The sequence below is a fragment of the Apium graveolens genome, chromosome 2 (genome assembly GCF_009905375.1).
Source record: "Apium graveolens cultivar Ventura chromosome 2, ASM990537v1, whole genome shotgun sequence".
Taxonomy (NCBI): domain Eukaryota; kingdom Viridiplantae; phylum Streptophyta; class Magnoliopsida; order Apiales; family Apiaceae; genus Apium; species Apium graveolens.
The window spans coordinates 231,305,424-231,332,930 of record NC_133648.1 but is presented as its reverse complement, the minus strand read 5'-3'; the positions used below and the strand labels follow the sequence as shown (position 1 = coordinate 231,332,930).

General features: G+C 41.6%; 2 protein-coding genes across 2 annotated transcripts; one reads left to right on the top strand and one right to left on the bottom strand.

Moving 5' to 3' along the window:
• Positions 1–7,969: 7,969 nt before the first annotated feature.
• On the top strand, positions 7,970–10,526 carry LOC141708159 (receptor-like serine/threonine-protein kinase At4g25390). Its single transcript, XM_074511641.1, has one exon. The coding sequence runs from the start codon at positions 8,180–8,182 to the stop codon at positions 10,061–10,063; it is 1,884 nt and encodes a 627-aa protein (XP_074367742.1). The 5' UTR covers positions 7,970–8,179; the 3' UTR covers positions 10,064–10,526.
• A 756-nt stretch (positions 10,527–11,282) lies between these two features.
• Positions 11,283–12,762, bottom strand: LOC141708160 (carboxylesterase 1-like). Its single transcript, XM_074511642.1, has one exon. The coding sequence runs from the start codon at positions 12,488–12,490 to the stop codon at positions 11,504–11,506; it is 987 nt and encodes a 328-aa protein (XP_074367743.1). The 5' UTR covers positions 12,491–12,762; the 3' UTR covers positions 11,283–11,503.
• Positions 12,763–27,507: the final 14,745 nt, after the last annotated feature.

Sequence of the window (27,507 nt, the reverse complement as noted above, 5' to 3'; positions counted from 1 at the left end):
TTCTGACCTGGAGACTGCCCGGGCTGAAAATGTCATCTTGAAGGCGCAGAAGGAAAAAGCCTTTGATGGCTGGATGGACACTCAAGAATTCAAAGACTTGATGGTGGAGCATGACGCCCTTCTTCATCCTGTTAGCTATAAGGAAGGCTGGGACGCTGCTGTGGAGGCCATCCAGGATGAGTTTCCCGAGGTCCTTGAGCAGTTGCCCTTTCCTTGCCCAGTGCGGGTTCCAGAGCTTGGAGGTGTTACTGAAAAGCTTGCTGGTATGATCAAGGATGGAGAGGAGGAAGATTCCCCCGAGGAGGAATTCGAGCCTGTTGCTAAGAAGGCCAGGGTGGAAGAATCTCCCAAAGCAGCGCCTCAACAGCCATCATCTTCTGCCGAGGGAACTTCTACAGGGACTTCGGAGGGGACGACCGAGACGTCCGAAGAAATGACTGAAACTTCCGAAGAGACTTCGGATAGTGGTTCTGAGGAATCTCATCCTTCCAAGGCCTAGCTTTTTGTATATCTTCTTTTTGAACTTTATTTGTATCAGAACTTGTTACCCTTCGGGGTTATGTTTTATACGTTGCTTTTCTTGCCTTTTTCTGTTTTATCTTTACAATCTTAATATGCATTTGAACCTTAAACATCCTTAGATAGAAATAATTTCAAACTCTTTAATATGAAGTCTGGTTTTCCAAAACCTTACATAGCATGGGTTTGACCCTAATCAACAATAACTAGACAATGTAAATTCTACTGGAATATAAAATCCTATGCAAGCAAAGCTTCAAGGTGCTTTTAAACCTACTTGTCAATGACAAGTGAGAATCATACTTCTCCTATCTTACACATAGTAAACCTTCAGGTTTTGTGCGTGCCAGGTCCTCGGGACTTCAAAACCTTCCATAGTTTCCAGCTTGTAGGTTCCTCTACCCTGAACGCTCTTGACTCTGTACGGCCCTTCCCAATTTGGGGCAAGCTTTCCTTTCTGTCCAACACCAGAAGCCTCTATTTTTCTCAAGACTAGATCTCCTTGTTTAAAAAATCTCTCTTTAACCCTTAGGTTGTAATAGAATGAAGCCTTTTTTTGATATTCTACTATCTTTGCATGTGCCTCATCTCGCACTTCATCAATTAGATCCAGGGCTAACCTCTGCCCTTCCTCATTTTCTACAGCATTGAAAGTCTGAATCCTTGGAGAGGAATGCGATATCTCCACGGGAACTACTGCTTCTGCCCCATATGCCAACATGAAAGGAGTTGCTCCTGTCGTGACTCTACAGGTAGTCCTATAGGCCCATAATATTGGAAGTATCTCATCCACCCAATTATTTCTTGACTTCTCGATCCTCTTTTTTAGTCCATCCAGGATTATCCGATTTGCTACCTCTGCTTGCCCATTGGCTTGCGGGTGAGCCACAGAGGTGAATCGTAACTCAATTTCATTTTCTTCACAATACTTCTTGAATTCCTCATTGTTGAATTGTGTTCCATTGTCAGTGACGAGGATACGGGGAATTCCATATCGGCACATAATGTTTTCCCACAGGAATTGTGCAACCTGCTTAGTTGTGATTTTGGCCAAGGGTTTGGCTTCGATCCACTTGGTGAAATAATCAATGGCTACAATCAGAAATTTCCTTTGTGCCGTGGCCATAGGAAAAGGCCCTAGAATATCCATCCCCCACATGGCAAAGGGAATAGGCGAGTTGATAGAGGTCAGCATCTCGGGGGGTTGTCTAACAACTGGTGCATGCTTCTGACAGCGATCACACTTCTTCACATATTCTTTGGCATCAGCCATCATTTCTGGCCAATAGAAGCCTAAACGGGTTATTTTATGAGCCAAGGCCCTGCCCCCCAGGTGTTGTCCACAAATACCTTCATGCACTTCTTCAAGAGCCAAGCGTGCCTCATCGGGCCTGAGACACCTCAGGTAAGGAACCACGAAAGATCTTTTATATAGAATCCCATCTATCAAAGAGTACCTTAGTGCTCGAACAGTTAACTTCCGTGCCTCAATTGCATCGCTTGGCAACCAACCGGTCTGAATGTGAGCCTTGATGGGATCAATCCATGACGTCCCCAAGCCTACGGGAGCCACAAGCTTAACATCTATGCTTCGTGTCTTCAAAACACGGAAGTACACACTTCCTGAACTTTCTTCAATCTCAGATGAAGCAAACTTTGATAGCGCATCTGCTTTAGCATTTTCTTCCCTTGGAATGTGTTCAACATGGCATTCATTAAATTGGGTCATCACAGCCCTTACTAGGCGAACATACTTAGCCATCGTATCATCCCTTGCCTCAAATTCTCCCTTTACCTGGGATATGATCAGCTTCGAGTCTCCACGGACCTTTAAGTTTTTGACTCTAAGTGTCCCAGCTAGACCAAGGCTAGCAATCAGGGCTTCATACTCTGCCTCATTGTTTGTTGTTGGGAAGTCTAGCTTCATGGCATACTCAATTAAGAATCCATCAGGGCTTTGCAAAACCAACCCTGCTCCACTGGAATTTGTTTTTGATGCTCCATCAAAATAGAGAACCCAATATTCTTTCTCCTTGTCCCCATTGTCGACTCCCTTGTCTTGAGGTATGGTATCTTCCTGCCCCCCGACTTCTTGGTTGGGTATGGTACATTCCACCAGGAAGTCAGCTAGTGCCTGGGCTTTTATGGCCGTACGTGGCTTATACTTGAGATCGAACTCTCCCAACTCTATTGCCCACTTAATCAGTCTCCCACTTGCCTTGGGACTGTGAATGATATTTCTCAGTGGCTGATTTGTTAGCACTTCAATTTGGCGAGCTTGAAAATAAGGACGCAGCTTTCTTGAAGCCATTACCAAGGCTAAAGCGAATTTCTCAATGGCTGAATAATTCAACTCAGCACCATGCAAAATTTTGCTGACATAGTATACGGGTTTCTGGACTTTCAGTTCCTCCTTAACCAACACGGTGCTCAAGGCGCTCTCTGAAACAGCCAAGTACAAAAATAAAACTTCATTCAGAACTGGCTTGGCCAACAACGGGGCCTGGCCCATATACTTCTTTAACTCTTCAAATGCCTTCTGATTTTCCTCATTCCATACAAAGTCTTTGATGTTCTTCAGTGACTTGAAAAATGACAAGCACTTGTCTCCTGACTTGGAGATGAATCGTCCTAACGCAGCAACCCTTCCTGTGAGCTTCTGAACATCCTTGACAGTTTTGGGGGGTTCCATGTCCAGGATCGCCTTTATTTTATCGGGATTTGCCTCAATTCCCCTCTTCGAGACCATCAATCCCAAGAATTTTCCAGATCCTACTCCGAAAGCACACTTCGTCGGATTCAACATCATCTTGTGGTACCTCAGGACCTCAAAAGCTTCCCTTAAATGGGCTATATGATCAGTCTTTACTAGACTCTTGACTAACATGTCATCAACATAGACTTCCATAGTCTTACCAATAAGATCCTTAAAAATTCTATTCACCAACCTTTGATAGGTGGCTCCTGCATTCTTGAGACCAAACGCCATAACAAGATAACAATAAACACCAAAGTCAGTGATAAATGATACCTTTGGAATGTCATCCTTATGCATTTTGATCTGGTTATATCCGCTAAACCCATCCATGAAACTCAGCATCTCATGTCCAGCGGTAGCATCAATCAAAGTATCAATTCTAGGCAGCGGAAAACAGTCTTTGGGGCATGCATCATTCAGATCGGTGAAGTCTATACACATCCTCCACTTTCCATTAGCCTTCTTCACCATTACAGGGTTTGCTAACCACTCCGGAAATTGAATCTCCTCAATGAATCCAGCCTCTAAGAGCTTTTCCACTTCCTGCTTTATAGCCTCTTGTCTTTCCGGGGCAAAATTTCTTTTCTTTTGTTTCACTGTCTTCCGGCTTGGATCTACGTTTAGCTTGTGAGTAATTAACTCCGGGTCTATGCCTGGCATATCAGCTGCTGACCATGCAAACACATCACTATTTTCTTGCAAAAATTTCACTAACTTCCCTTTAAGGGGCTCCTCTAATGTGGCTCCAATGAAAGTCGTCCTCTCAGGATTCTCGGGGTATAAAGGAACCGAGACCAATTCTTCTGCTGGCCTTCCTCTATTCTCATCATTTTCTCGAACATCCATATCTTCAATAGGAAGAACCTGCCCCCCGACTCCATCTGCCCTCAAAGAGGCCACATAACAGCTTCTAGCCATTTTTTGATCTCCTCTCTCTTCTCCAATCCCGTTTCGGGTGGGAAACTTCATGACTGAATGGTAGGAAGAGGGGACTGCCTTGAAGGCATGTATCCCTGTTCTCCCCATGATAGCATTATAAGTTGAACTAGTCTTTACCACTACGAAATCCAGCATCTGCGTTGCTTGCCTTGGCTCCGTACCTATGGTGGTTGGCAACTTGATTATCCCTTCCACAGGACATTCTACTCCAGCAAATCCATATATCGGCATGTCGGTTGGTGTTAACTGGGAGTCGTTATACCCCATCCTTAGAAAGGTGTCGTGGAGCAAGATATCCACAGAAGCACCATTATCCACAAGGACCCTCTTAACCGGGCTATTTCCTATTATTGGTGTTATGACCAGCGGGTCGTCATGGGGAAACTTCACACCCTCTAGGTCGGAATCATCAAAAGCCAATGTTACTTCTGTCCTGGCCCTCTTCGGGGCTTCTCCAACAATATGCATAACCTCTCTAGTATATGCCTTTCTGGAATTTTTGGACAATCCAGCAGCAGTTGGACCTCCAAAGATCGTGTTTATCACAGGCCCTCGAGGTCTCGGCCCTCCATAAATGGTGTTTATAACTGGTCCTCTTGGCTGGGGGTTTCGCCCCTGATCGTCTTGGTCCCTCCTACGATCTTCAAAGTTCTTCCTTCCATTATTATTTCTATCCCCTCCATCTCCAGTATACTTGTTCAATCTTCCTTTTCGAATCAAAAACTCAATTTCATCTTTCAATTGCCTACACTCATCGGTGTCATGGCCAACATCTTTGTGAAACCTGCAATACTTGCCCTTATCTAGCTTGGCGGGATCAGCCTTCAAGGGCTTAGGCCAGCGAATATCTCTGTCTTTCTCAATCTCCATCAAAATCTGACTTCTGGGAGCATTCAACTTAGCGTATTCAGTGAACTTTTGCCCAGGTCCTCCCTTCTTGGGGGTTGAATCAGGGTTTTGTTCGGTTCTAGGATATTTGTCCTTAGCGATATACTCCAAATCAGTTTTTCGTTTCTTGCCTCCAGTGGGCTCATTACTTACTACGGTCTTCCTCATACTTTCTTCAACCTTGATATACTTCTCTGCCCTCTCTTGGAGCTGCAACATGCTCTCAGGGGGTCGTTTGGCCAAAGACATCTTGAAAAACTCATCCCTAGTTCCTTGTTGCAGTGCTATCATGGCTACCTTATCATCAAGGTCTGGGACTTTTAAAGCCTCCTTTGTAAAACGATTCAGGTAATCTCTTAAGGATTCCTTAGCTCCCTGCACAAGACTCATAAGAGATGCTGAACTTTTCTCATGGACTCTTCCACTGATGAATTGCTTAATAAAAGCCTGACTTAATTCTCTGAATGATCCAATAGAATTTGGGGGTAGGCGACTGTACCATCTTTGAGCCATACCCGACAGGGTTTGAGGAAAGGCCCGACATTTTATAGCATCGTTCACGGGTTGCAGCAGCAGTGCATTAGAGAATGTCCTAACATGATTAGCGGGGTCTCCCGTGCCATCATAGGCTTTGATAGTGGGCATCTTGAATTTCCTTGAGATATGGGCATTCATTATCTCTTCTGTGAAGGGTGGAGTTGGATCATCAGGATCTCCAAGGGGAAGGAGATTGCTTGGATCAGTTCTTGGGACAGCAGCCCTTCTTCTTACCGGACCATCCAGGTCTATGATAGGAGGAGGATTTCTCCCCCTAGGAGGTATGTGGGTTCTGGTGGCTTGGTGAGCCTCCAAGTCACGCCTCAGCCTTTGGATTTCAGCCTCATGAGCCCTGATCTTTTCCTGCACTTCTTGGGGATTCGCCCCTGGGGTGCTTTGGGGGCGTTGCCTTCCATCGGCCATTGGCTCTTTTCCAGGACGCCTCCTTCTCGGGGCCACTTCATCATCCGAAGATTCGGAGTCTCTCTCAGTGTATGGACCAGAAAATTCCCGATCCTCAGGGATAGGATCCAAACCTCGTATATAGGGGGGCGACCGCCCTCGTGCTTCGCTTCGCCCAGCATATCCGCTTCCTCCAACCTCAGGATGAAGGGGCATCCCATAAGGGGGGTTAGTAGTAACAATAGTTGAATATTCATACCCGACGGGTCGAGAATTCACAGGTATATGTATTTGTTGAACTTGAGGATTCGTACCTTGAATAGTCGGGGGAGTTGTCCCTTGTGGCTGAGGATGAGTTGCCCCTGTCTGGGCTTCCCCCTGAGTAGATGCATAAGTTGAATGGGGAGGAACCTCCACGGTTGATGAAATCACCTGGGTTGCCTCTAATGGTGTTCCTTCCTCTAGAGCTCCAATTGTTCTCCGTGTTCTCGCCATGGTTGTTGTTGTGTTTCCCACAGACGGCGCCAAATGTTATGGATAAAAAACCAAGGTTATTACTTGCTATATTTAATACTAAGATTCGGGAGCTCAAGGCCTTTAATGGCTGCTCTCGTGTTTCGTGACTCAATCTGCCTTTACGAGATGCCTACGTATCTCTGTGAATTAGAGAATCAAGCCAAAAAACGTAGTTCTGATTGGTGGGGGTGAGACCCCTTATATAGATGTTGGGAGTCCTTGAATTGGACTTGGTATAGGAGACTTGGTGGGCAAGTCTCATAATTAGAATGGACTTTGGAGTCCTAGATAGTAGGAAACTGATTCCTTATCCTTTTAGGTCCCCTTGAGGCTAATCTCCAAGGATTTATATCCTTATCGGGACTCTTTTCAACATCTGATTTGTCCCTTATTAATTAATTACGAAATTAATTAATAATCAGGGCTTTTGGGCCTTTTTTATTCCATCAGGCCTGATCTGGTCCATCAGGCTTAACCTTTCTGGTCTGAGTATCATATATCTTTTTATTGGGCCTGGCAGCCCACAGTTCGTAAAATTAATACAATATTTAATTATACAAACATAATTTATTTATCCCTATCAATTATGTTGTTTAATCTTAAATAAGTTGTACTTATTTTTATTTAATATAAATTAGTAATATTTTATTTTATTTGTTTTAAAATTATACATTAACATTGAAATTCAAAAATTTTATTTTTTTAATCACTTATATTTATTTATTTTTGTTTGTAAGTTGTATAACTAACTTAAATTCGACATATGCAACATATAAAAGTTTGATTCAATCACTAAATAAAAAATATTTAAATCAAACAGATTTCATTCCAACACCGAACCAAACACATTATATGAGGAATGATTCCTCGGCCCCGCTAACCCGATTCCTTATTCCAAACCCATACCGAACCAAACGACGCCTTAGATAGTTACATGAATATGCAGTGCTTTTTTTTTGCCAAAAGATATGCAGTATTTTTTTTTTTTTGCCAAGTTGAAGTATATTTTTATTGATAAATATATATTTTTTTATCAAATTCAATAATTATAATAATATCCTCGAACATTAAGCCCTTTTTATATTTATAATAACAAATATTAAAGCACAAGACTTGCTTGATAACTCAGTGTAATAATTTATTTATACCAAACTACCTGCTCCTCCACCATCTTATTTTAATTTATATAAATTCAAGTATGACAAAAGCTCAAATAAATCCGAAGCATGATTAATCAAGGGAACGTTAAAGTCCACAGTTTATAATAATCCAATTCATCTCTAACCACATAAGTTGTAAACTTTAATATTTTAACTCAATTTAAAGATTTATTTCGTTTTGAAAATGATAAGTATGAGGGTGACCTATGATAGGTTTTTTTACTACACATTTACATATAATCATCTTGTAATAAAAACAGAGTTTAAGCTATGAACACAACTCAAGACTTGACTTGTTGAAACTTGATATTTGATCTCAAACATGTATCATCTTCTTCATCCCTGTTCTATAATTCCTGCAAACACCTAGTAAAATAGTGTTTTCTTACCACATGTTCTCTATTTTTATTTTAAAATTGGTTACTATTTGAGCAGAAGCCGAAAACACAACTATTTGATCATGCCATCTCGTTATATTCCACCACGCATACTCCTGCAAAACTCCACCACCCCACACCACCACCACCACAAAACTAACCTCCTTGCTCCCCTCCTCGTCGCCATCGCAGCCACCTTCATCATTATCGTAGCCTTTATTATCTACTACTTTCGAAAACTGGCTCACAAAACCACCTTAACATACACTGCCTCCACTCCACCTCACCGTTTTGCATACTCTACTCTCCGTCATGCAACCTCTTCTTTCTCCCCCTCACGCCTCCTCGGACAAGGCGGCTTTGGCTCTGTCTATTCGGGTAAAATAAACAAAGCAAGCGTTGCTATAAAGGTCATGGACGCAGGTTCTTTACAAGGCGAGCGTGAGTTTCAGAATGAGCTTTTCTTGGCTGCTAAGTTTGAGTCTTGCTACATTCTGTCACTTATTGGTTTCTGTTTGGACAGAAAGAGACGTCGTATGTTGCTTGTTTATGAACGCATGGTTAATGGGAGCTTACAACACTGTCTTTTGCAATGTAAGTCTGTTGAACTTCAGTGTTGGAAAACTCGGTTTTTAATTGCGGTTGATGTTGCTAAAGGATTAGAATATTTGCATCATTTTTGTGATCCTCCTGTTATTCATGGCGATATTAAGCCTAGTAATGTTCTTCTGGATGATAATTTTAATGCAAAAATCGGTGATTTTGGGCTTGCCTCGTTGAAAATGAAAGATGTTAGTATAATTCAGACAGAAGAAAAAGATGGTACTTGTAATGAATTAGATATTGGTTTGGATCAGTCACCTGAGAGTTATGTTACACTTACAATTATGGAAGATTTGACAGAGGTAGGATCACCGTATGAAGGTTTTGATAGAACAAGTGGATGTGAAGGGAATTTTGAGAAGGTTTGTGTGGAGAGTGGAAATGAAATGGTGAATGAGGAAATGAAGGATTTGCGGAGGAAGCAAGATAATGATGGGGGAGAGCAGGGAGTAGTGAAGGATTATGTCATGGAATGGATTGGGAATGAGATTAATAAAGAGAGGCCTAAAAATGATTGGATTGGAGGCTCATCAAACTCAGAGGTGATAGAGAAATCAGAGAGGAAGAAGAAGAGTAAGAGAAGGTTGGATTGGTGGGTGTCATTAGATGAGGACAAGAACATGAAGAGAGATAAGAGAAGGCCTGCTAGGGAGTGGTGGAAGGAAGAGTACTGCGAGGAGCTCAGTAGAATAAAAAAGAAGAAGGAGAAGCAGGGAAAAAATATGTCTGCAGTTGATTACGAGGAACATATGTGGCCAAGGGACGTTGATGATTTATATAGGAAAAAAAAGATGAAAAGGACTAGGAGCAAGGGTAGTGTAGATTGGTTTTCTGATGGACTAAGTAGTGAGCTCGGGAGAGGTAGGCGTAGTAGTCATGATTCTGTGAGTGGAGATATTCCTAAGAGTTGTGGTATTAGTAGCACTCCGAGTATGAGGGGTACTGTTTGTTATATTGCTCCCGAGTATTGCAGTGGTTCCACTCCCTCAGAAATGTCTGATGTTTACAGCTTTGGAATGGTGGTGTTGGTTCTGATCTCGGGGCGTAGGCCACTTCAAGTTACAGGATCCCCAATGAAGGAATTCCAGCGTGCTAATTTATTATATTGGACACGCCATCTTGCCCGTGCAGGCAAGCTTCTTGATCTGGTTGATCAGTCAATTCGATTTCTAGACAGTGAGCAAGCTTTACTATGCATCACGGTAGCCCTTTTGTGTCTGCAAAAATCACCTCTACTCCGGCCATCTATGAAAGAGGTTGTAGCAATGCTAACTGGAAAGCTGGAACCCCCAGTATTGCCGGTTGAACTTTCCCCTTCTGCACGCTCCCCCTTGGCATCAAAATCTCGAAAGAAGCCACAGTGAGAGTGTAATGTCATCTGTCATTATACTGTATAGTCTTATCACTGATGCAAATTATTACATCTTCTTCATTTTGCATGTAAACACCAGAATTTATTACGCATCCAATAATGTTTTAGCTTCTACATCTGCATCAGGCATAGGATATGCCTTCTCAACGAATTTGCTTATAGATAAATGAAGGCTATCCGACAAATGTTTACTCTGAACGGTGCAGGCCTCTTATCTATATGCAATTTCCATGACAACTACCAGTTACTAGCAGTTGCCGATGTGTACTACAGAAATAGATGTCGGTTCAAATACAACTGATTCAACCGAAAACCTACAAGCTAGTGATTTGTACTACTAAGATAGTACTGTTACCAGTGTGATCTGTGCTAGACCGGTAATAGTGTAGCTCAATTTGTATAATTTGCAGACAAAAATGATAGTACTTACAAGAAGCCACAATGAGATTTGTGAATTGTAATATACATGAATTTAAAGTAATACTACTTGACAAATCTAGACTAGTGGAAGTCTGAGAATAAAATCCCACAACTAATAAAAGACAAGTACTGTCAGTGACGGGAACCAAAATTCATAGAGAGCCGGGCTCAAAATATGTATTGTTGAAATTGAAAGTTCCGGGCATCAGCTTGATTAAAATTGATGGAGTTGTCCACAAATCAGTAAGGGGATTTTCTGATGCTGGTTGAGAGGAAATAATCTATCCCTTGCTCAGTAAGTGATGAAATGAACATAGAAGTGGATGTGAATAATTTAAGGCAATCATAAGTAGGTTCTTGGTGATTTCTGCAGTAAGAGATGGCCTCGTCAAAAGTCTGCATCACCGATCACAAACAAACTTCGTGGTAAGGCAATCATAAGTAGGTTCTCGGTGATTTCTGCAGAAGGTAAACAGGGAACCGAGTGCTTTTAGAGATTGTTAGTGAGGGTCGAGTTAGCAGGGTGGCTGGGATATTTGTTTTTAACTGTTTTTTGGAGTTGACGGGTGACTGAGACATCAAAATTACGTAATTAGTGTAGGTAGGTGTACGATTAACGTTTGGTTTGATGTGTTTAGAGTACTTTTCTAACACGGAATGTCATAAACCGTAGCTGACAAGTGACACCATATTTTAGATATTATTGGCAGGCCTCTAAAAACCAACTACATAGAGCTGAAATAATCTGTAAAATGGAGATGCAAAAAGAATAAGAAACAAAAAAAGGTATATTTATTTAAAGTAGTTGAAGTTGAGTATCATGATGTCGATATTATTTGGTTAGTATCAGAATGAATAAATACATTTGATGACGAGAATGTAAATGCAATTTGATTCTTCATGTATAGGAATTTTCCTGGTTGAATCTGACTTGCATCTCAAAGATAAAGTCCCTCTTATACCTCTTCATTATTGTGGATTTTATCTTTACTGATAATTAATCAGGTTTAATTCAGAGTAGGCAGTTGGTGTTACAGGACACTGTAGATGAGACAAATTGCTTAAGAGCTGCAATGAGTCCATCAGCTTTTGAAGGTTCCATGATTTCCATACCATGATAGCCCTCTCCCAGATATAGCACCATCTGTACACCCTTCTCCTCCAACATCCTGTGCAGCTCCATCTGCTTATCAATCAAATGATCCCCGTAAACACCACATGTAAGTACCCTCCACCCGAGGACACGGATGCGCTCAATGTTAATTGATCCACCACCAACTAATGGATTGCAGTACTCATGGTCACGATTTGCATCAACTGGCAACGACATATTCCACATACGATCGCTGCCTGCAAGGGTCAGGATTGAACTGCTTCCCAGTCTTACCTCTGACTCTGTCCTTTCTAACCCGCTAAAAAAAGCATGCTGCAATATCAGCCCTTTTATCTTTAGCGGTTCCAGATCATCAACTATCTCAGCTGCAAGCATTCCTACATGATAGGCTATGTTCCCCCCTGCACTACAGCCTCCAAGAAAACAGTTAGATAAGTCAGCATATTGACGGAGCCATATATCTTGGCTGATCTTGATGCAATGCAAAGCCTCTAGTGCATCATCATATGCAGCAGGCAGGCGGTGTTCGGGGGCAAGACGATACTCGATAGAGGCCACAACTACAAGGAGCTGAGACGCTATTTTAGAGCAGAAATTATGGTTTGTGGTTGAGGCGGCACTCATGAACACAAAGCCCCCGCCATGATAAAATACGAGTATAGGGAGTTTCTGATTACTATGAAGCACTTGTCGTGGGATGAATACTCGGAACCAAGTTCCATTCTCAGCATTTATAACAATGTCTTTACTGAGAACAGAAGAGTGTCCATCATCGTCCGGTGTAGCAGGGATGGACGGCAAATGAAATAGTCGCGTATAAGTGCCATCAGGATTGCTTACAATTGGATTCGTGTTAGGTGGAAGTGGACTTGGATTGCCTGACATATTTTCAAATGTCTTAGATGTTGAAGCTCAAAGTTTATTCTTCATGTAAATCATTAGAAGAAATTATGTTTTTATGTTTACATGAGGCCTCTCAAGATTCTTGGATACAAATGAGTAATTTCCAAAATTGTTTTATAACATTAGCCTGCCAATAGCTTTCATCAACAAGACAACTTTTAGGACAAACGTTGTTTACTAATCAACTGTGGAAGATACATTAAACTGTTAGAGAGTGACTCGTAATGTCGTTTGTTATCTATCCTAGAGAATATCTTATCAAATATAATCAAATAGAACTTATACCTAATAACGTGTAAAATTTTACTGCCTTTCAGAGATATGTTCTGAACTAAATGTAATTTTTACAGTTCTAAAGTTTACAATTTGATTTATGCTGAGTTGTTCACCCAACAGAGTCAGAGACTAAGCATTCTAGAAACTGCTCATCTTCTTTATGGTTACAACTTCTTGGTACTGACAGATGGAGCTCATTTTATTAGCTCATATCCGTAACACCGTGGACCTTCACTTCTATAATAGCTTAGCTGCTTTTAGCGTGTCAGTCAAAGCTTCATTTGAATGGCCCAATTAAAGGCTCACACCGGCTAACACTTTCCAGCAAGCGTGATCATTTAATTTGAGCCAAGCACACTTGCCAAAAGAGATTGTAACATATGGAAAATTATATGACTAAAATACCACATTTGAAAATTCAATTTATCAAGAAACCAGTTCTACTAGTTTAGAATTTGATCTCCTGACATGTGATACCATCACTAGGCTTTTCATCAAATCCCTTATGAATTGAACTATTTCCCTCAACTCTGAACTCAAAAGTTTAGTTGACTAAGATTCTTTTTTGTATTTATATGTTTTAAGTCTATTATTCTGGAATTCTGGACATCTTTAAAGTTTTATTTCAACTGTAGCTTATACAAATTTCAAACTATTTTTATGAACATCTAAAATGGTTCTTCATAGAACCTTGCTCATGTACACAATATATGTTCAACCGAATAATCAAGTTTTTGTTGCACGATGGAGATTGATGGAATGAAAGGGATTATATAGGGCTATTACTACTTGCTTCTAGAGGTGGCCAGACGGCCGGTTTGACTCGGCCTGGACGGTAACCGGCTCGCCAAAAACTCGCTTGACTCGTCTCGTTGCGTGCCAGTTAACTATTCGGCACTAACCGTATGTGGAGGCGAACCGAATACGAATCAGTATTCCAGAAACCGCGAACGGACCGGCACGACACGTGAACCGGCCTATGTAACTCGTGAACGAATAAGAACATGCTGTATTCGTTATTCGGCCCGGCACGTGGCGAATAACCGGCCCGCGAAGGTAGCACACGCGAATTGCCTAATTGCCTTAATATACTAGTTCAGATTCAAAAGTAGTCTCTGACATATTTTAATACCAATAAATAGAATATAAGCATTATTATAACTTTCAATTTAATCAATTGATTAAATTTTACAAGGTACTTTAATAATTCGATTTTTAAAATTCGATTGATCATTATATATTTTTCATTTTAATATAACAAGGATAGTAAATTAATAATATTTAATTATTTTACTACATCAAATGAGGAGGCCCGCGGTTATTCGCGGTTAATCGGAAAGTTTTTAGTCGTTTTATTTGTTAAACCGGCCCGATCGTCGGAACCGTTAAAATCGTCTAATTCGTGAGCCGTTCGCGGCTTACAATTCCTTCGACTCGGCACAGCACGGCACGATTCGTTTAATTATACGGGTCGTTCACGACTTAAGTTGCTGGTGAACCGGACCGCCGGAAATTCGGCCCAGCACGGTCGGTCCGACCGTGTGGCAGGCTCTACTGGCTTCTGCTAGATTATACGATCCTTGAGTTGCATCTATAATTTATGACAAGTAGGACAAAATCACTGTCATCGGCCACCAAAGATTATCTCATACATCCCTTTGAGAGAATTGGAGAAGAGAGCCATGTTGTTAGCTCAGGCTAAATATGGAAAAAGAAATATATGTGGAGTTGCTTACTCAACATCAATGATATGATTTTGGCATTATGAGGTATTTTAAATAACTTCATTAATTCGAGTGTTGGCATGATCATGATGTTAATTTTGTCATTTCTAACTGATATTCTAAGCCATCTTACAGCTTGAAAATTTTATTACTTATATACTTCTTGAATTTAATTGTGGCCTAAACATGAACAACATGTAGAAATAGTACACATAATCTATTTTATACATTCGGGTGTCGATTATATAAGTAGTCACTGATAGTACATATAGCTCCTGGGAGGACTACTCCTAGGCTTTCAATTCTAAACAGCTCCTAGAAGGACTACTCCTAGTCTCCTAACTCCATATAGCTCCTGAGAGGGCTACTCCTAGGCTCCTAGCTCCACGCGGCTCCTGGGAGGAGTAGTCCCGCACACTACCACTCCTAACCAGCTCAATCCCGCAAGCCTAACCTTGGTCAATCCCAGCTCGTGAGACGTTGGCCCAGGCACGTGATGGGGGCAACTATCACACATCAATCATGGGAATAATCAGGGCACGTGTCAGAGGATCCTCAGAACATTCCTCAGCCAGTCCCGCACTGACACATGTAAAGCATCCACTCCAGTCAGGTGTCCTCCGCTCCCAGAACCAATGGCTATGATCTAAAGGTACCAACCCCAAAACCCTACCCTTGGGCTATAAATAGCCCAAGAAGGTGAGGTTTTGGGGTTAATCATTCTTTGACACGCATATACACACACAGCCACCTTACGTTCATATTCATCTTCATCTACCCAAAAAGCTAGTTCTTACTCTCACGCCGAAGGCGCCGCGGGACTCCAACCCCCCTTTCGGTGTTATTTTGTAGGAACCCAACCACAACTACACCTACACAGCGACGAAGGATCCAGGACGACGTCGAAGGAGCGGCCCCGCCACCAGGAGTTATCATTTTATGCTAGAAGGAGGGGCTCTTCATCCTTGGGTCTCGGTGCCCCTGGATTCACCTTGATCAACAAACTCTTCAAAGAGTCCATTTATTCAAACTTGTAAGAACCCAAGCAACCAACCTCTTCCATAAGCATGAATGTTGTTTATTTCAGCCACGTTTGTGTGTGCTCGTTGAGTCCGTTTTGTTGATTTAAGCCACGTTTGTGTGAGCTATCGTTAGTTTTAATCGTTTTTGATCTAGTTTGAATATGGCATTTGCGTTATGCTACATCGTTGAGTAGTCCCAGGAAATTGTTTAAACTGCTCCCAGGAAGCTATTTGTTAGTGTTTGTTGTTATTCTGGTTAGTTTCTGCAAATTTCGTAAAGCAACCTTAGAATAATATTCTCTGTAGCATATTGTTGTTATTTGTTGTTGGTATTGTTGAGGAATGGCAAGACCAGGTAAAAATACCTCTGGGAGACCATCTGCTAGTGCTCAGGTCCAGGAGCCGGACCACTCCCAGGCCCATGACCCAGGAGCCGAGAGAGAAACATTCCAGGAGCAGCCGCTACACACTCCTGTAGTGGAGAGAATTGTAAACACCAGGGATGCCAGGACCCTCATAGAGTTCAATCAGTACAAGTACACCAACGTCCCAGTAACCGAAGAGCATATGGCTAACCTTACAAGTGATAAACTAGCAGAAGCAATCAGATTATACAGACAGGAGCAGACCCGGCTCCAAGAAGAAGCCGAACTCGAGGAAGAACCGGAGGAGTCCGGGGACTCCCAACAATCAAAGAGATCTGTATTCGACCGAATTGGAGCCAAAGGGAAGAAAAATAAAAAAGATCAAAGCAAGAAAGAAGCAGAAGCTGCTAAGCAGAGAAAGTTGGAAGAGGTCCGGGAGCAAATCAGGAAAGAAGAAGAAGCAAAGCTTGAGCTAAAGATCCAAAAGAAAATGCAGCTAGAAGAAGAAAAGCTATTGGCCAAGTCTAGGAGCAAAAGAGCCCGGAGAGATCCTACTCCGGAGCTGATTTCTGATGGCGAAGAAGAAAAGAGGCAGAAGGACCTAAAAGATATGATTTATGAATTGCAGAGAAAGATGGACAGAGACTCAGGAGTAGAGGTCGAAGAAATATTAACTCCATTCAGCCACTGCCTGGAAGCTATCCCCCGGCAGCGGAACTTGAAGCATTACAACTTCGACTCCTTCGATGGACTAGGAGACCCGGAGGAGCACTTGAACTACTTTGAGCAGATAGCGCAAATATATTACTACAATGATTTAACGAAATCAAGGTTCTTCGCTTCAACTCTTAAGGGAGGGGCCTAGAGATGGTTCAGCAGAATCCCCTCCCGCAGCATCCACTCTTGGAAGGAATTTCGAGCCTCCTTTCTTCGGAGATTTCGGGCAAACAAAACGCACGAAATGCACATGTGTCACCTGGAGATAATCCGGCAGCATGACAATGAGTCCCTCTCTGCATACATGCACCGGTTGCAGGAAGCAATCAATAAAGTTTCAAGTTTGGATGAGAGGGAAGCTTTAAGCATTTTCAGAAGAAACTTGAATCTAGAGCACAATGAGAGATATATAGTGGAGCTAATCAATAAGGAGCCGCAAAGCCTGGCAGCAGCTTACTCAATGGCTGCCAGGTTCATTAAGGAAACAGATGTGCTCCAGGCAATGAGGATGACCCGGAATGGGGGGTCCAGGAGTAAAAACACTGATGACCGATCGAAAGGGGGTTACCATCAGGATAAGAAATTCAAGCAAAGCAACCAAAGCCAAGAAAGACAAACTACTCCGGTTTTCCAGAGACTTGGTCCTAAGAAGGAGTCGAGCAGTGACCCAGGACCCGTGAAGCAACCCCGGGAGCCGAAGCAGGAGCCGGACTGGACTCCTCTCAACATGACCCGGGAGGAAATCTTGAAAGAGGTAAAAGACAAGCCTTTCTATTATCCTCCGAAACCAATGCAAACTCCTCCGGAGAGCAGACCTTACAATAGGCAGTGTGATTACCACGAGACCCATGGCCACAAGACTGAGAACTGCTTATCACTCAAGTACTTCATCGAGGACCAAGTGAAGAAGGGAAACAGGAACAAGTACTTAGTCCGGGACAATAGAGGGGAAGCGCAGAATAAAGGAAAGAATGTAGTCAATGTGGTCCTAGGTGGATCATACTCCCCACCCCGGAGCCCGGACTTCGGCAAAGAAGTGCTCTCAATCTAATCACTCCCAGACCTGGTGATATCCTTCAGCAGCAAGGACTACGAAGGAGTCAACCCTCATCACAATGCAGCTCTAGTTGTCACTCTGGACATCTTTGATAATGAAGTAAGAAGAATGCTTATAGACAATGGTTCCTCAGTAAATATTCTCTTCAAGCACACAGTGGACATAATGCAGTTAGGAAGCATCCGCTCAAATGAGTGCTGGGAGGACCCACTCTATGGTTTCGGCCACAACTTAGTCCCGACCCAAGGAACTTTATATCTGCCAGTCATTTTTGGATCTGCTCCTAATCAAGTGACTCATGTCATCAAATTTTATGTGATCAATGCCCCTTCTTCATACAACGGAATCATTGGTAGATCAGCTCTAACCATGATGCAAGCAATAACTTCAATCTCCCATCTCAAGATCAAATTCCCAACCCCGACAAGAGTCGGGGAGATTAAAGGAGATTATGGAGTTGCAGAAACATGCTACAACCAGGGGTTAGTTATGGCAGAAACCCATCAGGATAACAAAAGGAAGGATACGGTCCTTCGCAAGCAACAAAGCATGAAGAAGCACCGACCCCGGACAAGGGAAGAAGCAAAAAAAACAAGTCCAGAAGAACTGACAAGCAACCAAGTCATGATAGTGGACAAGGCAAATCAAGTCCCAGACCAAGCTAGTCCTACCATGCAAGCAACCAAAGAATCTGAATAAGCAAACTTCTATCTAAAAAAGAACTCTGAAGCCCGAATTCATCAAATGGTTTCAAAAAAAGAGCAAGCAAAAATTGAAGCTGCAGTTGAAACAGAAGAAGTCCAGGTAGATGATAGCAATGCTAGCAAAAAAGTGAAAGTTGGGTCAAGACTCGAGGAGTCCTACAAGGAGAGATTAGTGTCCTTACTCCGGGAGTACAAAGATGTTTTTGCCTGGAGTCCAAGGGACATGCCAGGACTACATGAGTCCATAACAATGCACAGCTTGGATGTCAACCCCAACAGAAAACCAGTCAAACAGAAGAGAAGAAATTTTGCCCCAGAGAAGCAAAAAGCAATCGATGAAGAAATGGAAAAGCTTCTCAAAGCAGGAATCATCAAAGAAATCAAATATCCGCAATGGCTAGCTAATGTTGTTATGGTGAAGAAGTCCAACAGCAAATGGAGAATATGTGTGGACTACACTGATCTGAATGATGTATGCCTGAAGGACCCGTATCCTCTCCCAAATATTGATCAACTGATAGATGCCACCTCCGGACACATCATGCTAAGTTTCATGGACGACTTCTACGGATACAACCAGATAAAGATGAACCCAAAGGACATCCCCAAGACAGCATTCATAACTCACAGAGCAGTCTACGCATATGTGATGCTACCATTCGGGCTTACCAGCGCAGGATCCACTTACCAAAGAGCAATGAACAAGATATTCAAGTCCCAGATTGGGAGGAACTTGGAGTGCTATGTCGATGACATGATTTCCAAATCAACAACTATACCAGGGCATGTGGAAGATCTGAAGGAATGCTTTGACAACCTAAGGAAGAACCAACTCAAGCTGAATCCGGAGAAATGTACCTTTGGAGTGGGAGCAGGAAAGTTCCTAGGATTCATGATCAGCAACAGAGGCATAGAAGCAAATCCGGAGAAAATAAAATTAATCCAGGAGATGAAAGCTCCCAGGACACAAAAAGATGTACAGAAGCTAGCAGGATCCCTAGCAGCACTCAGGAGATTTGTCTCAAAACTAGCAGAGAGGTGCCTACCATTCTGTGATTTACTCAAAGGAGCAACCAACAAGAAAGAAGTAAACTGGAGTCCGGAGTGCCAAAAGGCATTCGAAGAAATCAAGTCCTACCTCTCTCAGCCACCAGTCCTAACTAAGGCTCAACCAGGAGATCCTCTCTACTTATACTTGTCAGCAGGAGCACAAGCTATAGGAGCTGCCCTAATCAGAGAAGAGAACGGAAAATAACAACCAGTTTACTATGTAAGCCAAGTCCTCAAAGATGCAGAAACAAGATACCCAAGATTGGAGAAGTTTGCCTTTGCCTTAGTCACAACTTCAAGAAAACTCAGGCACTACTTCCAAGGGAGAGAAATCAGAGTAGTAACAAATCAACCACTAAGGAAAATAATTCACAAGCCATATGTCTCGGAAAGACTTGTCAATTGGGCTGTGGAGTTGAGCCAGTTCAATTTAAGCTTCATTCCCAGGACGGAAATCAAAGCTCAAGCTCTTGCAGATTTCATAATCGAATGCAATTTCACAGAAGAAGAACCGGAACCAATGGACATGGATCAGGAGCCAAAAAAGGAAACAAGTCCGGGAGCCTGGACCTTAAAGGTAGATGGTTCTTCGACAAACGAGAGGTCGGGAGCCGGACTCATACTCAGAAGTCCAGAAGGATTCAAGATATAGACAGCTATATCTTTCAGCTTCCCCGCAACAAACAATCAAGCAGAATATGAGGCATTGATCGCAGGACTAAAGCTCTCCAGGACTCTAAAGGTCCGGGACTTAAAAATTTACAGCGACTCCCAGATAGTTGTCAAGCAAACAAATGGAGAATACATAACAAAGGACCCTACTCTGGCAAAGTATCAAGCCTTGGTTCAGAGCTACTTAGCTTCAATACCAAGCCATCAAGTCATTCAGATATGTCGAGAAGAAAATGAAGAAGCAGATATCCTATCCAAATTAGTCCGGAACTCATCAGATCTAGACTGTTCAGTTTATTTCGAAGAACTCCTCAAACCATCCATCGAATCCGGAGAGGTCTTGGAGATCGAAAGCAGCCACAACTAGATGACTCCCTTCATCAAATACTTGGAAAATGGAGAACTCCCAGAAGATAAAGGAAAAGCTCAAAGACTGAAAGCAAAAGCAGCCAAGTTCTTCCTCGAAGAAGGAGTACTCTACCGTAGGACCTTCTCATCTCCTATCCTGAAATGTATTGTCCCAGAAGAAGCAAAGTACTGTTTGGCAGAAGTCCATAAAGGGAAATGCGGAGACCACATGTCTGTAAAGGCCCTAGAATTCGTCAAGAAGTGCAGAGAATGCCATCTTTTCAGCAATGTGTCCCGAATCAGCCCAGTTCTACAATCCTCAGTCCTGTCACCTATCCCCTTCGCTGTGTGGGGTATTGACATCATGGGACCCTTCCCCCAGGCCAAAGGAGACCTCAGGTACCTGCTAGTCTCTATTGATTACATGACAAAATGGGTTGAAGCAAAAGCTATGAGGACAATCAATCAACAAGACTGCATAAAGTTTATGGAAAATATTTTGATGAGGTTCGGGATACCACGAGTCCTAGTATCAGACAATGGGCCCCAATTCATTGGATCAGAATTCGAGTCATACCTCCAAGAGCGCGGGATCAAGTACAAAAAATTATCAGTGGCATATCCCCAAGGAAATGGCCAAGTAGAAGTAACTAACAGAATCCTGCTCCGAGGTATCGAGAAAAGACTCAAAGAAAGCAAAAGCAAATGGCCAGAAGAACTACCAAGTGTACTTTGGTCCTACAGGACAAGCCCAAGGATGAGCACTGGAGAAACTCCATTCAAACTAGCCTATGGAACAGAAGCCATTCTTCCTATTGAAGTGGGCTCTCCTTCCCACAGAGCAATAAACTTTAAAGAAGAAACAAACGAAGAAGGACTCAGAACAAACATGGAGCTAATTGATGAGGTCCGGGACCAAGCTGTAAAAAGGATGGAAAAATACAAGGAGAAAACAAGAGAACACTTCAGTAAGAAGTCAAGAGTCAAAAACTTCCAAGCTGGAGACTTAGTCCTTCGAGACACTGAAGCATCAGATCCCACAAACACTGGAAAACTAATGCCCAAATGGGAAGGACCATACAAGATCAAAGAAGTCCGCAGGCCAGGAACCTACAAGCTCAAGAATATGGATGGCTCAGAAATCCCAAACACTTGGCATGGACTAAGGCTAAGAAAATTCTACCAGTTGGAGAACAAACAAAGCAACCAAAAATCTTGTAGCCAATATGGCAAGCAACAAATTTATTTCTCCTTCTATTTTGTATGGATGATTAATGAAAAGCTTTTCCCCTTTACATATTTTTCAAAACTAACCACTAGTCTGGACAAGCTATTAGTCAGGACTAGAGCACCCATTTTTACTTAGAATTAATTTTCTAACTAAAAGCCACCACTAGTACGGACAAGCTATTAGTCAGGACTAGAGCAACTATTTTTACTTAGAATTAATTTTCTAACTAAAAGCCACCACTAGTCCGGACAAGCTATTAGTCAGGACTAGAAAAACCATTTTTATTTAGAATTAATTTTCTAACTAAAAGCCACCACTAGTCCGGACAAGCTATTAGTCAGGACTATAGCAACCATTTTTACGTAGAATTAATTTTCTAACTAAAAGCCACCACTAGTCCGGACAAGCTATTGGTCAGGACTAGAGCAACTATTTTTATTTAGAATTAATTTTCTAACTAAAAGCCAACACTAGTCCGGACAAGCAATTAGTCAGGACTAGAACAACCATTTTTACTTAGAATTTCTTTTCTAACTAAAAGCCAACACTAGTCCGGACAAGCAATTAGTCAGGACTAGAACAACCATTTTTACTTAGAATTTATTTTCTAGCTAAAACCCACAACTAATCCGGACAAATCCGTTAGTCTGGACTAATACAACCATTTTATTTGGAATAAATTTTCTAAGTAAAAGTGCTAAACACGGGTCCGGACAATAAACTAGTCAGAACTAGCGCAACCATATTTCCTTAGAATAAACTTGCCAAGTAAAAAACCTAACTACTAGTCCGGATAAGCAATTAATCAGGACTAGTACAACAGTTTTTACTTGAAAAAAAATATTTTAAGGCAAAAAACAAATGTAACACCCCCAGATCCGGAGTCGGGGATCCGGGTCGTCACGGTCTTTCTTTCCACAATATCACTTCACTTAATTAATAATAATTAACCTTATGATGTGACCCCACACTAACACACACCACAACTCGTTATAGTCTCAGAGATGAAATTGAAATAAGTACAAGTCTTTGAATCCACAATTTAAAAGTTATTACAACCCAAAATGATTACTTAATAAGTTTATAATTAATTGCCATTATCTGCCACAAGTTATAATTATACATAATTGATTCTCAAAAGTAGAAGGTCTGATCTACAGATAGATCTACCTCTGCAGCTATAGCAGCGATGATCTCAACGGGAAGGCGCGGGGCGCTTCCCACGCTCTTGCGCTGGGTCTGCTTGAGTCTGGCCATCCTTCTTAACTATTGTTGTGTGATGAAGAAATAAAGCAAGAGTGAACATTACAGCTCGCAAGATAATATATAGTGTAAACAATAACGCAAGCATCTAAATGGATAACTCAAATATATATTGTAAACTCAAATACCGCTTATCTCTAGCATAGGTATTATGCAACTATAAGCATTGAACCAACAGATATATAAATCAAGAATATGAAACAGGCATGCATATATACCATATCACAAGCTACAATATATCGCAAGAATTTGCTAATATCAAATATGCATTTATCGCAAGATCATGCATATACACATATACATCACAACAACAGTTATACGGGTAGAAAACTTGCCTGAGCGACTGGGGGTTACAAATGGCTCGGGACGAGTCTGGTAACCTATCAACAACATGTGAGTTGAAATTAAACCAAAGTCACTTGTAAATCTGTAATTTAACCAAATTAGACTCTAACGCTCGCTTTGCGCTTACTGATTCTCTTAAGTCACTCGAGTACCCTCGGCTCCACCATTTTTAATAATTTAACCATTACGAGTTTTAAGGCAATTCTTTCGCGAGAGTCTTACCAACTGCCTAACACACTTTACATAAATGTTTCATACTCCAATTAGCCCTTTTAGGTCATTAACATATGTTTCAAAGTAAGGCGAGGGGTAATGATTCGTTCGTGAAACGTCGTTATTTAAACCGGCCGTTTCTCCTAAACCGTACATCAGAATCAAACGAACCACATATCAAAACGAAGCTCGTAACATGAAATATCTAAAAATGGCAATGGTCAAAACCTAGCAGGGAGTTCTCGGGTCCTAATATTATGAACAAAAGCAGTCTAAAGTAAATCGGACATTACGACGGCTATGTTTACGCGATTTCCCAATTTTATACCATTCCAATTCAATCACCAATCAATCCCAATTCATTCATACAACCAACATCCATCCACAATACATCATAACAGCCCCAATAAACTCAATATTAACAATTATACTTATTCTTAAACTTGAATTTAAACTATACTTAAGTCCTTTAACCAAACCATAAGATTTCAACATTCAATTCACCACCATTCCAACCCAAACTCTAAACCAACTAGCATTAAGCTACTCTATTACCATAACAACCAAAATAATCCTAATATACAAAGTAAAGCTAGGGTTTGGAGATGATATACCTTCCTTGAAGTGATGTGAGTAGCTAGGAAGCCTTAAGAAGCCTTGAGATGTCTTAGGGATGCTTGGATCTTAAAGGAAAAACAAGAAAAATCAAGTTAAAAACCTTGAAATCACTATTCAATATCTTCTTCATTGATTTCTTGGAGAAGATTGAGAATGAATTGGAGGCTTAAACTCATAGGATAGCCATATCTATGCATAAGGAGTACTAAATAATTAACTTACCAATTTAGGAAGCTTGGAACTTGAATTTTGAAAATTCCTCTTCTTGAAAATGGAAAAAGCCGAGAGAAAGCTTCTTGGTGAAGATAAATAAAATTTTTGTTTTGATGAAATGATTTGTTTTGGCTTGGTGGATGTAGTTTTGTTTGGATTTTTGGTTAATTACCTTATTAACCTTGTCTTTGTGTGGTTTTAATTCAACCACATCTCCTTCCCCTTATGTCATGCTTATGTCATGCTTATGATGTCATCATCCCTTACTTGCCCTCTTCTTATTGGTTGGATGACCTCATCATCCCTAACCTCCTTGATTAACTCCCTAATTGTTTGCCTAATGACCGCTGATCTGTTATACGGTTCGCTTAACTTTCGTTCTCGTTTCTCGTTTGAGGGATCATACCCGGGATCTTATTACTTGGGTTTCCTTAACCTTTCTCAATACATTATATTCCTTTTATGATCCTCTCTTATAATCCTTTAATTTAATTCCTTTTTATCATGTTACCTTATACTCAATTCTTTCCGTATCTAGTGGATTTCCGGGAAAAATCAAAGTGTTCGGAATTGGATTCTGACGATCTTTACATACACTTATATACCATATATAGTACTAATAAAATCTCAGAATATCCATAAAAGAAACCCTACATAGTGTGGCATGAACAGTTTTCTTATTTAGCAATATCAGCAAAAACACTATTCATAAGGGTTACAAAAAGTTCAAAATTTTGAGGTTATTACAGTCTCCCCTCCTTAAAAGGATTCCGTCCCGGAATCAAATAGAAAATAATTGGGGGTATTTTTCTAGCATTGCGCTCTCTAGTTCCCAGGTTGATTCTTCCACATTATGATTCTGCCATAGCACTCTGACTAGCTTGATCAATTTGTTCCGAAGCACCTGCTCCTTCTTATCCATAATCATTACTGGTTTCTCCACGTAAGTCAGATCTGGTTGCATATCCACATGCTCGTACTCCACTATGTGTCTGGCATCCCGATGATACTTCCTTAGCATTGACACATGGAACACATTATGAACTTGTTGTAGGTTCGGGGGTAAGGCTAGCTCGTAAGCCAACTTCCCAATCCGTCTTAGTATCTCAAAAGGTCCAATGTATCTTGGGCTTAGTTTTCCTTTCTTTCCAAATCTCATTAATCCCTTCCATGGGGATACCTTCAGCAATACTAAGTCCCCTACTTCATATTCCTTGTCCTTTCGGGCTAGGTCCGCATATTTCTTCTGTCTGTCTTGGGCTGCTACAAGCTGCCCTCTGATAAGATCCACTATGTCTTTGGTCCTTTGGACCACTTCGGGTCTGAGCATCTTCCGCTCCCCTACTTCATCCCAGAATAAGGGAGATCGACACCTTCTTCCATACAGGGCCTCATAAGGCGGCATTCCGATGCTAGCATGAAAGCTATTGTTATAAGAAAACTCGATCAACGGCAAGTGATCATCCCAACTTCCTTTAAAGTCTATTGCACAGACTCTCAACATATCCTCTAGTGTCTGGGTGGTCCTTTCACTCTGCCCATCTGTCTGGGGATGGTACGCGGTACTCATATTTAACTTGGTCCCAGCACATTCTTGAAAGCTCTTCCAAAATTTGGAGTTGAATCTAGGGTCTCGGTCTGAGACAATGGACGCTGGGACTCCATGTCGCGTCACTATTTCCTTAAGGTAAATGTCCACCAGTCTATCGACTGTGTATCTCTCATTGATAGGAATGAAATGAGCTGACTTTGTCAGTCGGTCTATAATTACCCATATGGCGTCATGATTGGCTTTCGTCCTTGGCAAGCCTACAACAAAATCCATCGCTATCTGTTCCCATTTCCACTCGGGAATCTCCAGGGGTCGTAAAAGTCCACTGGGTCTCTGGTGCTCTGCCTTTACTCTTTGGCAAGTCAAACATTTGCTTACCCATTCTGCTACGTCCCTCTTCATGTTGGGCCACCAGTAATATTCCTTCAAATCCCTATACATCTTGGTGCTTCCCGGGTGAATGTAATACCTTGAACTATGACTTTCATCCAAAATCTCGTCTTTAAGTTCTTGAACATTCGGAATCCAAATCCTGTAGGAATACCTCATTATCCCCTTATTGTCTCTCTCAATATGGATCTCTTCTCTAGTCATTGACTCTCTGCCCTCATTCATCATTTTTTCTTGGCACAACCTAATCTTTTCTAATAACTTTGGCTGCATTGATATCTCAAACAGCTTTTCAGTTCCGGTTCCGGTTACCTTTACTTCTATTTCCATTCTTTCGAAATCCCTGATTAATTCCTCCGAAGTCATTAACATTCTGAGCCTTTCCTTCCTACTGAGGGCGTCAGCCACCACATTGGCTTTCCCCGGATGATAGAGAATCTCACAATCATAGTCCTTGATTAGTTCTAACCATCTCCTCTGGCGCATGTTGAGCTCTTTCTGCGTAAATATGTACTTGAGGCTCTTATGGTCTGTGAAAATCTCGCACTTCTCTCCATACAAGTAGTGCCTCCAAATTTTTAAGGCAAAAACTATTTCCGCGAGCTCAAGGTCATGAGTAGGATATCTAATCTCGTATTCCTTCAGTTGTCTCGATGCATACGCAATCACCTTACCGTGCTGCATAAGCACACACCCTAATCCTTTGTGCGACGCGTCACTATATATCACAAAATCTCCTTTTCCGTCTGGAAATGCCAACACCGGGGCCATTACCAACCTTTTCTTTAATTTCTGAAAACTATTTTCACATTTCTCCGTCCATTCAAACTTTTCTGTCTTACGAGTAAGTCGTGTCAAAGGGGCTGCGATCTTCGCAAAGTCCTAAACAAATCTACGATAGTAGCCGGCCAATCCTATGAAACTCCTTACCTCTGTGGGTGTGGTTGGCCTTTCCCAATTTGAGACCGCCTCTATCTTGGAGGGGTCGACCAATACTCCTTTTTTATTGATCACATGTCCTAAAAACTGTACTTTATTCCGCCAAAATTCACACTTCGAGAATTTGGCATATAACTGTTCCTCTCTGAGGATTCCTAGAGCTATCCTCAAATGCTCTGCATGTTCTGCCTCAGTCCTTGAGTAGATCAAAATATCATCGATAAAAACTATCACACACTTGTCCAAGTACTTCTTAAATACTCTATTCATTAAATCCATGAAAGCCGCTGGGGCGTTGGT

Excerpts from the sequence above, each read along its gene's own strand:
- LOC141708159 (XM_074511641.1), top strand. The coding sequence starts at position 8,180 with ATGCCATCTCGTTATATTCCACCACGCATACTCCTGCAAAACTCCACC.
- LOC141708160 (XM_074511642.1), bottom strand. The coding sequence starts at position 12,490 with ATGTCAGGCAATCCAAGTCCACTTCCACCTAACACGAATCCAATTGTA.